Raw genomic sequence first — 17,550 nt, 5'->3', positions numbered from 1 at the left:
CCCTGACAGACACGGTGGTACTTTTTCAACCAATCAGCGCAGAGCGGGTGGAGCGAGCATGAGAACAAGGGGGAACAACAAGTCTACCGGTACCAACGCCCCGCCGCTGCGCTCTGTGCGTTTACATTGTACATGTGCAGGAACAAAGAATGCATTTATATCACTGTAGAGTGATCTGTTATTGATTCGCTATTTGGATAATATTGCGACACGTCCCGAGCCTCTGTTTTGTTTATTATAAGCATTTATTTTTGTGCGAAATAAACGTTCACTCTTTTCATGATTAAAAATAGAAACTTTTTTTTAAATTGAATTTATTTTTACTGATTTTAATCAACTATAACGTGCAATTTAATTTAATTGCGTGTTAGGTAGAAAAATATTCATTCCATCTGTGTGTTTGCTGATTAGATTCACCAGTTAAATTAACAATTTTGTTGTTTAATTTTGCTTTTCTTTTGTGTGTGTGTGTTTTTTTTATATGATTGGTTTGGCCTACCCAAACAATTTCTTTAGAAATCATACATTTTTATTATGAACTTTTTTATTGTTTTCTTTTATTTTTAACTATTTAATGTTGTTAGATTTCTTGCTAGAGTTACTCTTTTTGGATCTCTAAATAGAAAGGTTTGAGCTGAATCTCATGCTATTTTTACAATACTGGACCACGCTTTCTAGATATTCCACTAGACATAATAAAAATATGAACCATACAAGTAGGACATCTGTTGGAGACTTGTTGCATTGCAGCAAAAGACAGCGCATATTCAGCCTTCTTGAAACTAAATCAATATTAATTTTGCATTTGGCTTTGGAGACAAGGACATTAAGCACATTACCAATTAGACCCCCATTTGTCTTTGAAACAACTCATTTGATCTTTTCACTGAGAAATGTATGCATGTAGGTTTCAGCACATAGATCTTGTCTTTTTTTATTAACCCAAAAGGCGATGCAAACTGATATTTAGTAAATAAATTCCCTTTCACTTGCAGAGAAATCCTAATTTTATTGAAGAAACAAAAGCAAAATACAACTAATTGGTTGGTAGCTATACAATGATTTGACACAGAATAAATAAATAAAAAATGCTTCTCTACAAATAAAACATCTTATAAAATAATTTGTACACCTCTTTCCATATTTGACATTGAAATCTGATTTTGAGTTCTGCAGAGCAGTGCTGTCAGGCTGCTGTTAGCTGGTTGTATTTCACCTCTAACCACTGATGTAATGTCAACATGTCACTGAGTCATTTCTTATCATTTAGTCATCTCATGTTAATTAGGTTGCACAAAAAGTAGGTTTATTATGTTTTTAAGCAAGCAGGTAGCTCAAAACTTCATATGTGCAGTGAGTTCATTAAGTTTATGAGCCTACTTTTGAAGAACACAGACAGGCCAGTCCTGCTGCTTGGCTGTTTAAGCTTACCAAGCACAGCACTGGATCCAGAATGCCCAAACACAGAGGCCTTAGATCAGCCAGGTTCTGTGGGTTTTCCTGCTTTTTTTTTTATTTTATTTTATTTTTTTTACATTTGTTGCAGCTGAAAATTATTTATTATTTACAGTTTGTGTTCAAACTGTAAATACAAGAATATAAAAATCTAAATATTAAATCAATCTTTTCCAGAAAGGTTTAACATTTTAAGTTAATTAAGTTTAATATAAAACCCTTTCACCTCAGCTGAGTAAGAAAAATATTTTATTAAAGTACTAATAATCAAGTGGAGCATTCTCCCTTTCCCTAGTACATAGAAAAGATTTGTATGTAGCAACCTAGCTCTATGAGATCCTTTATCTAGTCCTATGATGGACTGTGAATTCTACAGTTTCTATTTATTATACATATTTGCTTACAAAGACAGTCAATGTATCAATTTGTTCTTTATCTGAGTGACTCTAATAAATAAAATCGAAAATAAAATTTAATTTATTTTGTACATTATTATAATTTTTTTACCTGGTTAAAATAAAAATAAATAAAAATGCAGCGTTAATCAGTTTTAGTTGTTCTTATTAATGAATCATGCTGTTATGAAGCAGAAACTCTGGATAGATGCAGGTTGAGAAAAAAATAAATGTCAAATAATTATTCAACCTTGCCCTGTTTATGAATACATTTCAGCTTAATAATGGCAGGATTTAACTGACTGCATAAGTTTAAGGCCCATCATTTACTATTATTTAACAGTTAAAAAAACAACAAAAACTAAACTGTATTTTAAAAGTAATAAACAGTGTTATTTTCAATTTATATGGCACTAGTACAGTATCAGGCTAAATGTCCTTGAGAATTTTTTTGGGGTAATATATTATGATAAATCAAGGAAATAATTTTTTGAATTATAAAGATATTTTTGTCAAATATTTGTCCTTAACTTCATATTAGCACCACTTCCCACTCTGGATCTCTGTAACCCATTCTGAGTTACCATGTTTCTCTGATTTTTGGTCTTCCCACCCAGCCTGTTGAGTTTGGAATGACATTCAGGTAGGTTTATCTCCACATGGCTCTACCTGGGTCCCTCTGTGGCTCAGCCTTTCTTATAACTCTCATAACTTCTGCATTTCTGGTGCTAGAGGCTTAATATGCTGGAGGACATGGAGATTTAATCATTCTGCTTAATTCCCCTTTAGCAGTATTTGTTAGTTCAATCTCTAACGTTATGCTCTCTCTGTTTTTCCCCATCATAGTAGTTTGATCTGGTCTTATCGTGTTTGGCTGGAACACCACCCTGGAGAGAAATATCAGCTGTGCTGCTGCCATCAACACCTTTGTTTATAGATGCTAAAGCTTGGCCTGTTTTTCAGTGTACCTGTTTCTCTGACTGTGACTAACTGTATGTGCTCTCTTTCATCTTCTGATAATGGAGCTGGCTTGAAGCTCATCTGCCTGGCTGTGTGTTTCCTGGATTGGGCTGTCTGTGGAGCTGGTTGACAGTTGCCTTTTGTATCTCTGCTTCTTTTTCTATTTCTGCTTCTGTCTCCTTAAAATCCAGGCTCAGACTGGTAATCTGTGATACCATGTTAATTATCTAAATGATGCATGCAGCATATATAGCCCTTCCTTGTCATGCACATCCTTGTGATGGTTGGCATATGGTGTAATTTTCTATTTCTTCAAACTGTAAAATCCTTGCAAGAAACTAAATTATAATAAAACTAAAGTGCTTTCCTTAAACCAAACTGCGATGTTCCTCTTATATTTGGTGAATTAATGTTGGAATATTTTGCAAAAATATGTTCCCGTGCATTATGGGGTTTTGCATCTGTTTACATTATTCGCAGGAAAAAATGCCAGGGCCGAAAATCGTTCCCAGTCTGAGCCTGCTTGAACCCCAGTCGGCCTCAGCAAATGGCTGCTCACACTAAGCCTGGCTATACAGGAGGTTTCTTCCTGTTAAAAGGTGTGAGGGATTGCTTTCGAGTCAATGAGTCGATACAATCATCAGGTTTTCCTGAGACTGAAAACTTTGAACCAATCTGACTGTATGATGTGGTTGAATTGTCTCTGTAAAGTGCCTTGAGATTACATATATTGTGATTTGGCAGTATATAATTAAAAACGTTATAATAGTATATAAAAACGTTCTTCCACCTAACCAATCTGCTATGTTTTGTTTTGATATGACATAAAATAATCCCCACATGTAACACTGTAGTTTGGGGTTTGAACATAAAATATTTTTTATGATGTATGTTAATCTATGTTTTTTTTTTCGAGGTACCACAGTGTCTAGAAGCACGCTGCCACCTAGTGGACAAACCCAATAAGGACAACGTTGAATCCCATCATGCTTTGCGGTGCCCGCCGACCCAACGCGAGGCTAACTGGCGTTAGCTAGAGGGGAGCGGACATGTTGTACCGTCCTTCCCTCGAATAAACATAATATTTAACAGGAATTGGGTGTATTTACAGGAGAGGTCAGGTGTATCCGGCAATCATGGAGGCTGTGAACGCCTTTAATCAGGAGGTAAGCTGCATTTTGGGCTCGCCGAGAGTATGAAGTCACCGTGGGTGGTGGATGTGTCTACAGTAGTACTGCTGTGATGCTAACTGACAGGTCGGACTACAGGGCCTGCTAGCGGTTGGACTTTATTGATGTTATTAAAATCGGGTTAATGTTAACATTTCTTTCTATCAACTAAGAGAATATAACACTGCATTGCAGGGTTTTACATCTTATTCGTGTAGGAAGCAGCTCAGATATGTCAGAAAAACAAAGTAAACACAGATACCAGGATCCCCCGTGATGCTAACTGGTGGGAGTGAGTCGTCCCAAACACTGCTACTTGTAACAGTACAATTAGCAAGCATAGCTCACAGGTAACATGATTATATGAATGGACAGTAGATGTACAGAAGTTCATTGTTGCTAGTTTGGAAAGGGACGCGTAAAGTATTTCCTAAAGAGCAGATTGAATATGTTTCTGTGAGGCCTGTTCATGATGCTGGAAGCCCAGTGAGAACATGCAGTGTTTCTGCTTGGGACCTCGGTGAGCCTTTCACTGCCCCACGGTTAAGAAAGCAGCACCCCTTGTAAAAAACTAATTCAGCCTTTTTACATCCTTCAATATATTAAGCTAATTTGTTATTGTGAATCATATGATCCTTCTAGTTATTGCAGTATTGATTTTTTTTCTTAAGAGGCGACAATAAAGCTGCAAAAATCCCAGATCATGGATACAAGGGCAAATCAGTCTTAGCTTTCTGCTGTGCTATGCTGAGCGTATTTGTAGTTGTAATTTCTGAGTCCCATTCTTCATGATAGAAGTGGATGTTTTGCTGTTAGGCATGAGAGATTCCCTTCAGCACGTGGTGCTTGGCTTTTCTTTTGTCACAGTAAAGTTACAACTGTTATTACAAATTTGCATTGTTAGATATCAGGAGATTCTCATGGGTGTCCTAACTTTGGATATAGTTATTGTAACTACATGTTCATGATAGCATAATATTAACCCAATAAACTCTTATTTAAACACGAAATTAAGAAAAAAAGGACGTATGTAAGTGTTATCCTAAAGAACAATTTAATTTTTCTTTTTGATGCACTTAAACTAGGCGCTCCTTAAATTTATAAACTTTGATTCTGTTCTTTACAATTTCCAAATTTGTGTTTCTCATACGTGAAGAAAAAGTCTAGGCTTTCAGCCAGCTGGCTGGCAGTGTGCATTATAAACTGGTTGGTTGTTGGCAGTGGTGTCAAAAGTACACACATTTGTTACTTAAGTAGAAGTATAAATACTGCAGTTCAAAAACACTCTTGTAAAAGTTGAAGTATCAGCTTAACCTCTTTACTCAAGTTAAAGTGAAAAAGTATGTGCTCCAAAAACTACTTAAAGTATAAAGTAACCTTTAAAAAAAACGCCAGATGCCACTATATGAATTAAAAGCTCAATTTCTCAATTGAGGCCTTGTTGGTCTCTGTCTCCATCTCCCGATACGGTCTTGCCTGTGACAACATTTCAACATCTTTTCCGAATCTGACATTGTAGCATGGCATAGACAACTCACATTTGCAGTTTGAAGAACACCTGCTTGCTTCTGATGATTTCCTTTAGCTAACCAATGAGTGTTTACATTATATGAGTCATCCAATTACACTAGTTTTCACTAGATGTGGATGCTGCCAATGATCAGCATTGGATGGTGCACATGACATGAAATAAATATTTATAAACATAAAGCCGAAGCCAAGAGTAATGTTTGTTTAAAAAATGTAAGGAATAGAAAGTACAGATACTTGTATGAAAATGTAATGAGTAGAAGTCAGAAGTAGAAAGAAAAATAAGTAATGGAGTAAAGTATAAACACCTAAAAAGTATACCTAAGTACAGTAACAAAGAATTTGTACTTCGTTACTTGACACCTGTATTTGTGCTGCTTCAGGTTATAGTCATGACCTGTGAAACATGGCTGCATGTCCTCTCCCTTGCTTGTCATTCCCCTTCCTGAGAGAAATGGATTGCAATGATGTTGATACTAAAGGAGCTCCACTTCTTAATTGTTTTAATTTCGAAGGGAAGATAATGAAAGTGTTCAAAAAAAGTAAAAAAAACAACAAAAAACAGTACACTGGACTCTTTGTTTCCAAGTTTTAAGACATTTTGCTTCCTATCCAGGAAGAAAATGTCAGAATTGGCAAAGATTTTTCTAATTCTGACATTTTGAATTAAAGAAAATGCTGGATGGGAAGCGAAATGTTTTAAAACTTGGAAATAAGTCCAGTGGATTGTTTTTTAACTTTTTTGGAATGGCTATGACCTGGATGACTGAGAACCTTTGCCAGCATAATGATACAGTGAAACCTGGTGTTTTTCTTCATGCTATATCATGTTATGTATCTCAGTGCTATCCTGTCCTAACTATTAATGGATTCAGACCTAACTTGTCCTTGATTATTTATTTTTCTGTATTCTTGGAGCCATCTTTTTTAGTAATAACTCACTTTTACTATCAGATTTCACTATTCCTGTTGCCTTATAAAAAAATTAAGAAGCATATTTGTCTTTATGGATAAAAACCTCAAACAGATATAAAATATTCTTTATTTGTAAATAGCAGCAACAAAAACAAAATGTTTGGAGAAAGAAATGTTTACTTTAGAAATGGAAATCACATATTAAAGTACACCACATGCAGCGCAACATGAAGGTTGGAAATGTGAATTTAAATAAAGTTTTTATTTATTGCAGTTATTCTCCTTGATGGACTCCAAGCCTCCTATATCTCGAGCTAAGATGATCTCCATCACCAAATCAGCCATAAAAGCTATGAAGGTAAGAACATTATTATTTTACTCGTGTTTTTACTGTTTTTATTTTTTTATATTACCTGTTATTTAGACTTATTTTTGAGTCTATATTAAGCTGAAACACTCATACAATCTCCTCTCTCAGCTCTACAAACACGTAGTTCAGATTGTGGAAAAGTTTATTAAAAAGGTGAGATGGATGTTTGAGATTTATTTACAAAGCATTTTTTTTCTCAGCAATCATAAGTGTCTAACATCAGAGTTCCTCCATCCTGTTGATTCCCCCCAGTGTAAGCCAGAGTATAAAGTCGCAGGCTTGTATGTGGTGGATTCCATTGTGAGGCAGTCCAGGCACCAATTTGGAGCAGACAAAGACGTGTTTGGTCCAAGGTTCACCAAAAATATCACAGGAACCTTCGAGAACCTCTGTCTCTGCCCAATAGAGGACCGGGTAAGAATGGAGAATTAGTTTTGAAAGGCTAAAAAAATTTGGAATATGGAATATTTGTTATTCTTCTGGTTTTGTAGAGCAAGATTGTGCGGGTTTTGAACCTGTGGCAGAAGAACGGAGTGTTTAAGATCGAGGTTATCCAGCCGCTCTTGGACATGGCTGCTGGCTCTGGCAGTGGTACTGCTTCCATCACAAATGCAGAAGAGCCAGGTAGCTTGGAATTATTTTAAAACATAAAAAAAAAATTTACTTATGAAAGTTTAATTTCACCTTGGTAACGTTATTCTGATCAAACAAGCTCGTGATTGTACCACTGATTATTTAGGTTCTCCACCATCTCCAGCCAAAGAGCCCATAAATGCAGTAACAGCTAACTCCACAACAACACCCGCTCCTCCGCTGCATAACTCCGATGCCCTCGCTGCTGTAGCGCAGCTCTTCCAGTCCACGCAGGGACAGCAGGTGTGATGGATTGAGCTCATGAAAAACAAGCCTCTTTTCTTTATTTTCTTTTCTGATACTTAAATGTTTCTTAACACTTTGGGATGTGTTGTATTTTTTAGCTTCAGCAGATGCTTCAGAACTTCCAGCAGCAGGTGGTGAAACCTGAAGCTAATGCTCAGCTTCCTCCGTCGACAGCTCAAACGGCGGCCCAAAGTGTGCCCACAGGCCTGGCCGCAGCTGCTCCCCAACCTCCCGTTCCCTCGCCACAGCCTCCTCCACCCACCCACCACGCACAGCCCGTCCAGCAAAAGTCTACTTTTGACACGGTGACAGTTTTTATAGTTATTGAAGGTTTCATTGTTAGTTACGCCACAAAATCAAATTACATTGTGTTTTTTTTTTTTTTTTTCCATGGACACAAACATATATCAGAATTTGGAATTGGTTGATGCAATGACCTTTTTTTCTTTCTGCAAAATGAATATCAGAAAACCCACATTTTTGTTCATCCCACCTCTCTGTAATAAACACAGAGCAACAGATTATCTTCTGCATTGGTCTGTCTGCCTGTGAGCAACTTGTACTTAATCTGAATACAAGGGATCTGTGAAGGCCTCAGATGTTTTTCAGAGGACATTAGTGACCAAACTGCAACAAGCCAGGACACATGAACATGGTCATTAGTTCAATATAGCCAAAAAAAATTCCACTCTTTAGTTGGTTACATGAAAAAGGGAGCACAGAATACGCTTGTGGAATTCTCAAAAAATTATACATATTTTTTTTTTTATTTTGTCTGTGTGGTAACTGAAGAAATCATCACTACTTTAAAACATAGCGGCGGCAGTATCATAATGTGGGCTATTGAACTGGTCAAAGTTGATGGTAAGATAAATGAAGGTGAATGTAGCTAATCCTGAAACATTAAAAAAACTTTAAAAGAAAACCATGCCACATGTTTCACACAGGGTTTTTTTTTTTTTTAAACGTCAGGAAACTGCATAATTTTTTGTCTTCCACTTCAAAATTATTAACTACTTTATCAGGGGTGCACCAATTTAAAGGCCTCGATGGACGTTGTTTTTATTTAAGAAATCATCATGTCAGGCTTTTTTAAAGACCAGGAATCGGTAATCAGCCGCCCCTATATTCTGTTTGTCAAACAAAATCCTAAGAAAAGCCTCTGGTTGTTGGTTGGTAAAAGAGGGGGAAAAAGTTTTCAGACTCTGTAGAGATTTTACAACTCTGAGTTCGGTTAAAAAGAAAATTAAATGAATGTCATTTAAGACTTGTCTTTTTTCCTTTTTTAGAAACTGCTGGACCGTTTTGACTATGATGATGAACCAGATGTTGGAGAAGAACCTAAAAAGGATGAAGCATCCTCACAGCATACTTTGTGGGTCTTCAGTCTCCTTAGGTTCCTGTTGCACCTTGCCGATTTAGCCAGCATATGCCTGATGTCTCAGAATCTCCTTAAACGCTAGCACACGCTGAACTTTCTATGTATTTTCTCAATTTTGGGCGTATACATAGCGTATTCATAACGAGTCCTGAACCTATGCCCCACGCATGGCATCCGCTGGCATACGTCGGACGCAGTACTCGCCGTGTGTCAGCGTGCTGAAACACGTACCTATAACTTATCCAATGTATGTTTGTCAGGTTTTTCGTACATCAGGCATACGCTGGTCTAAATCGTTAAGGTGTGACAGGGGCTTTAGGAGTAGTTTAACCCCAACCAATATGCAAAGACAGTAAGTGGGAGTAATATGATGGATTTGTCTCCTCACAGTATGCAACAGCCTCCAGCCTTCCCTCAGCACATGGAGCACTTTAATACACAGATGATGAACATCTCACAAGACATCTCACAACAGGTAGTACTGTTTAGTTCTGTAACAAACATTAGAGTATTTTTATTATTTATTTTTTAACAGCTTTTTTATTGACATTGCAACAAAATTCCCTCTCTGCATTTAACCCATCCCCTTGGGGAGCAGTGGGCTGCCATTGGCCAGCGCCCAGGGGAGCAATGTGGGGTTAAGGGTCTTTACTCAAGGAACCAGAGTGGCAATCTTTGGTAGTAGGCTTGAACTCAGACCCTCTACATTCCAAGCACAATACCCTAACCCATAGGCCACGCTCCTCCGATTTTGTTTTGATAATTATTTAACACCCAAGGTTTCAAGGTGTGACGCTCACTTTGTAGAAATGAAGCACAGCAATCTTAATTACACGGCTGCTCGATGCTGCTGGAAAGTGTATCACGATATAAACCTTTCATCAAGTTGTAATTAATATTGATTAGTGTTTTGTTATCATTTTTTAAAATAATGACAGGGGTGAAAAAAGCCTTGGTTGAAACTATAATCCTATTTTCAACTTAAAGGCATCGAGGAGGATTGTTGTGAATTTTTGAAAAGACCTGCCCTCTCCACTTAAAAAAAATTTTGGAAGCACGACCCTGTACCTGCTCCTGAGAGGGAACTTCTATTAAATGCGTTCGAGAGCATGGACGATCCCATTTCTCCTTGTGCACGCTCTGTTTAAAAGTTGCTGTTTGCATTGCTCATACAAGCTTACTTTTCAAAAGAAGATTTGCAGTTTTTCCACTCTCAGACTCACCACTTGTAAGTGAAAATGGGAACAAGCACGTAGGACGGCCTTACGTAAACATCTCACCAGAATGATGATAATTAGGAGGACCACATATTATGATGATCCACCCAGAAAAAGAACATGATAGGGTAGCTAGGGGAACGTATTGCATTCACCTTGGAAATAAACTTAATTTGTGTTTTTCTGAATTAATATGAAAATTTTTACAAAAACAAATAATCTCTGTTTTGCTGAATGAACGAGATCACTTTTTATAAGAGTAAATAAAAATGTTTTTTTTTTTTTTTTACTGAATGAACAAGTTACGTAATTGTTATTTAAAAAGAAAGCCCTGTTTCTCTGAAGTAACAAGATAACAGTGAAGGGAAAAGGAAGGGGGAAAAAACAATTTGAGCGGGAAAAACAGTCCTTGGGGAGGTGTCCTCGCTAAGTTGACTTGTGATCCCATCTACTTAACCAAATATAAGAGAATTTCCCTGGGTCTCAGTCCCAAAAGAAAGTAAAAATGAATTAAGCTCAACAGATAGAATTCAATGAAGCTTCTCTGAAGGAATGAAATAGGAGGAGTATAATCTCATGGATTCACAAAAAACAGTTTTTGTGTAAAGCATCTCTTGTTGCTTACTATTGCAATATTTATATTAGCACTGTGACAAAGGAGTTTTTTACAAATCGATTGATTTTGGTAATCAAATGATTTGGTTTCACATGGTTTAATTTCTATGAAACATGGTTTAATTTCTATGAAATTAAACCATGTGAAAATAAAACGTTTCCATTTGTGTTATAGATAGAGCATATTGACAAAAGAAAAAAGATTTGCGTTGTATCTTAAATGCAAAATATTTAAATATGTAAAAAATGTTAGTATAGTTACTGCTCTAAGTGGGTGCCTCTGTCAGCTAAAGGCAAGTTTTACAGTCTCTATATTCCATTTAATGATTAATCGATTCCTAAATTAGTTGACAATTATTTAAATGATTGATTAATCTCGATTATTGCAATTTAATGTTTCAGCCCTAATTTATATTGATCTATGGCCCTGCCCTTCCTTACCATACATGTGGTATAAATATTTTTGATGTACATAAAGAACTTTTGTAATTTTTTTCTGATTTTAATCTCTTGTAATAAAACAGTGGTAGATTTAATGTTATTAAATAGCCAGAATATGTCAGTCAGGAATATTTCATAGATTTGTTTTTAATCTGTGTGTGCACTGAGGTTAATTCTCATCTTAATTGATATGGGGTCTGTGTTGCAAGATTACCGATTCTACACTTTTCTGAATTTATAATCAGTAAATTAGCCTTTTCATAACATAAAAGGAGCCCAGTTAGTCCATTTTGGTCCAGTTTATGTTTCTGTTCTTTGTGGGAATGTAGGACCGCTTGTAAGAAGGCGAAAGAAAAGGGTATAAATATGGATAAAAAAAAAGGGAAAAACAACTGTCATTCTGATGTACAGCCACTAGGACTGGCATTGCATAGTAATTACATGTCTTCCTTAGGTTCCTGTGCCTCCTAACGGCCAGCTGCAGGCTGGTGTTCTGCCTGGACAAAGCTTCCCTATTGCTATGCCAACGATGGGTCATTCTCTTCCTGGACACCCCCTGCCCAGTTTAGCTGGGCATCCAGGCTTCCCAGGGGTATACCCCCCTCAAAATTCTATCCAGCAACAACAGGTACGCTTAACGTCGCTGCAAAATAGAAGCTAAAAACTTGAGACATAAAAAGTGCTGTAATTATATAAGGAGCAGATGTGAATTCATGCTTCTGTGAAATGCTTTTAATATGATTTAAATTCAACAGAATATTGGTTACATAAAAAAAGCAGTTTTTAGCATTTTATTTGAACAATTAACATTGATAGCATCATGTAAACAACAGCCTCTGTGTGGAGCCATTTCCCAGCTTTTTGAATTCTAAATTGATGCTTAAATTTCCAATCGTTAGCATGAGCATAAAGCCAAAATATGAGACAGAGCAACTTTGCTTTACTTCTTTTACATTGCCTGCTTCTCGTAGAGGTTAGCTCTCTATCTTAGCTTGAATAAACTATGAATATGTTCTGAAAAACGGTTTCCTTTTAAATACATTTTGATAAAGCAAAGTTTGAATCTTCACTGTAACAGTCCCACCAGAGTGTTCCAATCTTCCTCTGGCCTGGTTGATCTAGGTCAAAACCATGAAATTCTGGTCAACAGGGTTTTTTTCTTTTGTTTATCTCATCCAAACAGTCTTCTGTAACTTTGGTTTTTATTGGAGAAAAAACCCCAAAACAAATCAAATGCCATGGGTTTTTAGATAAATGAAACAAAGTATTTTTTTCAAGATTTGGTTATGCAGCAAGTTACTGACTGATTTATCTTTGTTTCAATCAGGAATCTGCAGGTGATATGGACCATTCTTCAATGAGAGATGGCCGACCTGGCCGACGGTCCCGTTCAGGCTCGAGGTACATGTCTGAAAGAAATGCGAAGTGTTTCTGCTTAAAAATTCTCTTTTTAAATATATACATATGTATTTCTCCTAAAAAAAACCTCTCCTAGTAACGAAGTGTCCTTTGTTTCCCGCTACACAGATCTCCGAAGAGGAGAAGGTCTCGATCTGGCTCCCGATCCCGGCGGTCCAGGCACAGGCGATCTCGCTCCCGCTCCAGAGACCGCCGTCACCATTCACCACGCTCTCGCTCGCAGGAGCGCCGGGAAAGAGAGAAAGAAAGAGAGCGCCGGCAAAAAGGCCTTCCGCCACCTAAGAGCGAGACTCTAAGCAGTGAGTCGTTGTTTGGTTTATGGATCAATGTATTTATTATTCATGCTCTTTTTTTTTTTTTTTTTTTCCTTCTAGGTTAAAGATAATAGATTTTCTTCCCAGATAAATCCTGTAATTTTTTCATTCTGTAAATGGTTTATTTTCCTCTTTAATTTTCAGTTTGTAGTACAACACTGTGGGTGGGTCAGCTGGACAAGAGAACTCAGCAGCAAGATGTCGCCTCATTGCTGGAAGAATTTGGACAGATTGAATCGATAAATGTAAGTGGGTTCATTTAGATGTAATATATTTCAGCTTGAAATGATAACCTTTGTGTTTTGTCATTTACTATTTTACTTATTGTACATACTGTCCTATGTCCTTCTTTTGTTTTTTATATATATATATATATATATATATATATATATATATATATATATATATATATATATATATATATATATATATATATATATCAGAAAGGCATGATAAAAGAACTGATTGTTAAATAAATACTTTTACCTCTTGATAAGACCATATGGTAGTTTTCTGTCAGGGCTAAAAATTATCATCAGGAAGGAAGCCTCAAAATATCTAGTTCATGTTGTCATTTGGGTTTGTTACTGCCTACATTGCAATAAAGGTCAGCAGAACATCGCAGATTTTTGGTGTAAATAGGAGTTAGTTTCTTGGTTAGGGCCTTGCCTATAGACAGCTCTTGTAGTTCAGACTTTTATTATTATTTCATATTCATTCATTTTTTATTTTCTTAAGGAAGCCATGAAATGATAAAAAAAAAAACTTGTAAAAGAGTAACAGCTCAGTAATAGATACATACGATGTTGTCTACATCTAGGAAAAAAGCTACCGTAATTTCCAGACTACAGAGCACACCTCACTATAAAGAGCACCCGCTAAGTAAAAAAAAAAAAAAAAACCCTGCAAAAGTACAAATATAAGCTGCACCTGGATATAAGCAGCTGGTATCTGAAATGTTCACCATCAAACCTGTAGGGGGACCTCTACTTAACACCGCTATAGTATAGATGAAGAAGGATGCTAGCTCCCGGTGTCTTGTTGGCTCGAGGCAGTAAGGCTTATAATGAAAGATGTGGCTTTGTTAGCTCTTTATTTCAGCTCTGCATGAGTTGAGCCCCGTCTCTTGATTGGTTTGACAGCTTTAATGTGTGTGTGTGCTAAATGAAAATTAGCCCGTTATTCTATCATTTCCAACTTTGATTTCCGCCCCCTGGTGGTAAGGAAAAAATACACTGAAAAGCCTTTCATATAAGCCAAATGGTATAAAGCATAGGAAGAAAATAGCTTCTTATACAGGCAAAAAAAAGTTGATAGTATGGGTTTAGCTAAACCTTGTTTCATTAAAGTTTTGCTGTTATATCAGTCGATTGTTCCTTGCAGACATTTTTCTTTGCTTTTAATCAGTGAAGCACCTCATGTTAGTTTAACTTGGAGCTGCTCAGCATGATGTAGACTGTGATCACGGTTCTATTTCTTCAACACTTTTTTAATGACAATAATATTTGGATGGACTTTAACAGTATTGTGTGACCTTTTTAGTATGCTTTATTGCAGGTGTGGTTATATTCTGCATTAATGTTGAGTTTTCCAGATATCCTGCAGCCCTAACTTAATGATTTAATGAATAAATTACTGACGTATCAAAGTTTGTTTAAAATGTTAATATTTTTGTATAAATTTACTTTGCTAAATCAAAATCTTCTAATTTGGTAAATATATAATGTTTAAACTAATGACAAGATAAATGTTATATAATGAGCCTTTCATATTTTCAAACTGAATAAATCTCAATCTCTCTGGTTGAAATCAAGTGACACATTTTGTTTCTCTCCCCTCATTTTCCAGATGATTCCTCCACGTGGCTGTGCTTACATTGTCATGATACACAGGCAGGATGCCTTCAGAGCACTGCAGAAGCTCAGCAGAGGATTGTATAAAGTTAACCAGAAAGCAATAAAGGTGGGCTGACCTTTTTTTTTTTTCACATGTTTAAAGTCTGAAAAAAAAAAATCTGAATTAAAATCATATTATTTCCTACCAGATTGCTTGGGCTTTAAACAAAGGTATAAAGCCAGATTTTAAGCAGTACTGGGACGTGGAGCTTGGTGTCACCTACATACCTTGGTCTAAAGTCAGAGAGGACCAGTTAGCAGAGCTCAAAGAGGGAGGGATGCTGGATATGGATACCTTATCACCAGGTAAAATAAATATGTTGAAGGCGTTAAATTAGAAGGAACAAAATAAACCTTAAAGTTTGTTTTTAAGTGATACTCAACCAGAAGACATGTTCTCTGTTGGGTAGATTTGTCGAAAGTTAACAGGACTATTCTTTTGTCTAATGAAGCTGCTGGACACAGTGTTTCCCCATCCCTCAATGTATATATCATTGTTTTATTTGCTGCAATATGAACATAGTTATTTGAATGTGAAAATCTGGCCCAGATTTCATGTCCCTGAAATTTTTGGTTGCCACCAGAGCTTACAGTTTTGAATGTTTTTGTGCTTTGTTTTCACCAATATAAATATATATATATATATATATATATATATATATATATGCACTCTTCAAAACGTAAAGGGAACATGTAAACAACACAGTATAACTGCAGTTATTCAAACTTCTGTGAAACAAAACTGTCCACTTTGGAAGCAACACTGACTGACGATCAGTTTCACATGTTGTTGTACAAATGGAATAGACAACAGTTGGAAATTACTGCAATTAGCAAGACACACTCAATAAAGGAGTGGTTCTGCAGATGGGGACCACGTAACACTTCTCACTACCTACCTGTATGCTTTCTGGCGGATGATTTGGTCACTTTTGAATGTTGGGGATGCTATTACACTTGTGGTAGCATGAAATGGACTCTACGGACTCTGTGTATCAGCGTAGTGTCCACAGGCAGGAGGGTCTACTAGGAGACAGGCCAGTACACTAGGAGACCTGGAGGAGGCTGTAGGAGGGCAACAATCCAGCAGCAGAACCACTACCTCCAACTTTGTGCGAAGAGGAACAGGAGGAGCACTGCCAGAGCTCTGCCCAATGACCTCCAGCAGGTCACAAATGTGCATGTGTCTGCACAAACTTTTAGAAACTGACTCCATGAGGAGGGCGTGAGGACCCAGCATCCACAGATGGGGGTTGTGCTCATGACACCGTGCTAATGCTTGGTTTTTGCAAAAGAACACCAGCATTGGCAAATTCACCACTGGCGTACTGTGCTCTTCACAGATGAAAGCTAGTTCACACTGAGCACATGTGATGTAGATGACAGAACCTGGAGACACCTGTCTCATTTAAAATGTTACCAAAATTAATGCAGGTTAAAAAGCAAATTTCATTTACATATGTCTACATATGTTGATATGTACATATGTCCAGAATTTTCCCATTGTGGCAAATAAAGGGATTTTTTTTTTGCTATTCTCTTGAAATAATGTGAAATAAGCTTATCTGAATAAGTTTGATTAAATATTCCTCAGGTTTACAGTTTGGAAGGTTTATTTTTTTCTTTGATTAATTGAGTTATTTTCTATCATTGCCTGACTTTGCAGACTGGACTAGTGTGAGAAAGAGCTCAGACCACCCTGAAGAACTCACTCATAATGGCCGTTCTGAGCAACAGCAGCCTGAGGAAACCCAGGTTTTACCGATGGCTGTTACTGCTGCTCCTCCTGTACAAGTAAGAAACAAAAAATGTTTCAAGCTTGTATCGTTTTCTCATATATTAAAGATGTTTTTACTAATCTTTGTCAACCCCTAATGAATTAATGGACCCACACTTAGCTCTTATCACTGCTTCTTTGACAGATTAATTTTATTTTCTATTTAGTCTAGTTAAACTTTCACATTGCACTGTGACAGCTTTTTAACCTGCATATACATTTTGTCAGGTGCCCTCTTTGCAGCAGCCAATGGTTGGTATGGGTTCTCTTCAACCCCCGGTATTTCCTGGTCCTATCGGGATGCCTCCACCTGGCTTTGCTCCAGGCATCCCCCCTCCTCCTTTCATGAGACCTGGCTTCAACCCGTTGCAAATGCCTCCAGGTAGTGACTCAAACGCCTCTCATCTGACTTTAAACCATCTCCACTCTTTAAACACACAGTTTTTGATAGTATAGAAGTATAAAATGCTGATTTAAAAATATATATATATATATTGTTTTACTGTCTTTTTTATAATAAAAAAAATGGGTACCCCCATCAAAGTAATAGTAATAAAATAATAATACATATTATTTCTAAGGCACCTTTCTAGATACTCAAGGTCACATACAAAAGATAAAAAGAAACAAAGTCAAAACACAAAATAAAACCATTTAAAAAACACAAAGGCTGGGAAAGGGAAATTAATATTAAAGATAATAGACAATTTTAAACAGATGAGTTTTGAGTTGTGATTTGAAATGGAGAAGTGAGTCTGAGTTTCTAAATAGGGGTGATAGAGCGTCCCAGAGGCGTTCACAGAGAAAAAAGTTCATCT

General features: G+C 36.7%; 1 protein-coding gene across 1 annotated transcript in view; it reads left to right on the top strand.

Moving 5' to 3' along the window:
* The first annotated feature begins 3,803 nt into the window (after positions 1–3,803).
* scaf4 (SR-related CTD-associated factor 4) overlaps positions 3,804–17,550 on the top strand; it is a 27,678-nt gene continuing 13,931 nt past the window's right edge. The window contains exons 1-17 of the mRNA XM_015379783.1: positions 3,804–3,976; positions 6,699–6,782; positions 6,903–6,947; positions 7,047–7,208; positions 7,286–7,418; positions 7,534–7,670; positions 7,772–7,978; positions 8,963–9,048; positions 9,445–9,529; positions 11,782–11,955; positions 12,655–12,728; positions 12,855–13,045; positions 13,205–13,305; positions 14,909–15,022; positions 15,105–15,261; positions 16,622–16,749; positions 16,961–17,114. Of these exons, the coding sequence (XP_015235269.1) occupies positions 3,947–3,976; positions 6,699–6,782; positions 6,903–6,947; positions 7,047–7,208; positions 7,286–7,418; positions 7,534–7,670; positions 7,772–7,978; positions 8,963–9,048; positions 9,445–9,529; positions 11,782–11,955; positions 12,655–12,728; positions 12,855–13,045; positions 13,205–13,305; positions 14,909–15,022; positions 15,105–15,261; positions 16,622–16,749; positions 16,961–17,114 (2,062 nt within the window). The 5' untranslated portion in view covers positions 3,804–3,946. The remainder of the gene's footprint in view (positions 3,977–6,698; positions 6,783–6,902; positions 6,948–7,046; positions 7,209–7,285; positions 7,419–7,533; positions 7,671–7,771; positions 7,979–8,962; positions 9,049–9,444; positions 9,530–11,781; positions 11,956–12,654; positions 12,729–12,854; positions 13,046–13,204; positions 13,306–14,908; positions 15,023–15,104; positions 15,262–16,621; positions 16,750–16,960; positions 17,115–17,550) is intronic.

The sequence above is a fragment of the Cyprinodon variegatus genome, unplaced genomic scaffold (genome assembly GCF_000732505.1).
Source record: "Cyprinodon variegatus isolate N-32 unplaced genomic scaffold, C_variegatus-1.0 Scaffold199, whole genome shotgun sequence".
In the NCBI taxonomy this organism is placed as follows: Eukaryota; Metazoa; Chordata; class Actinopteri; order Cyprinodontiformes; family Cyprinodontidae; genus Cyprinodon; species Cyprinodon variegatus.
Note: the sequence above shows the minus strand (reverse complement) of the source record. Positions and strands in the feature narration are given on the sequence as shown.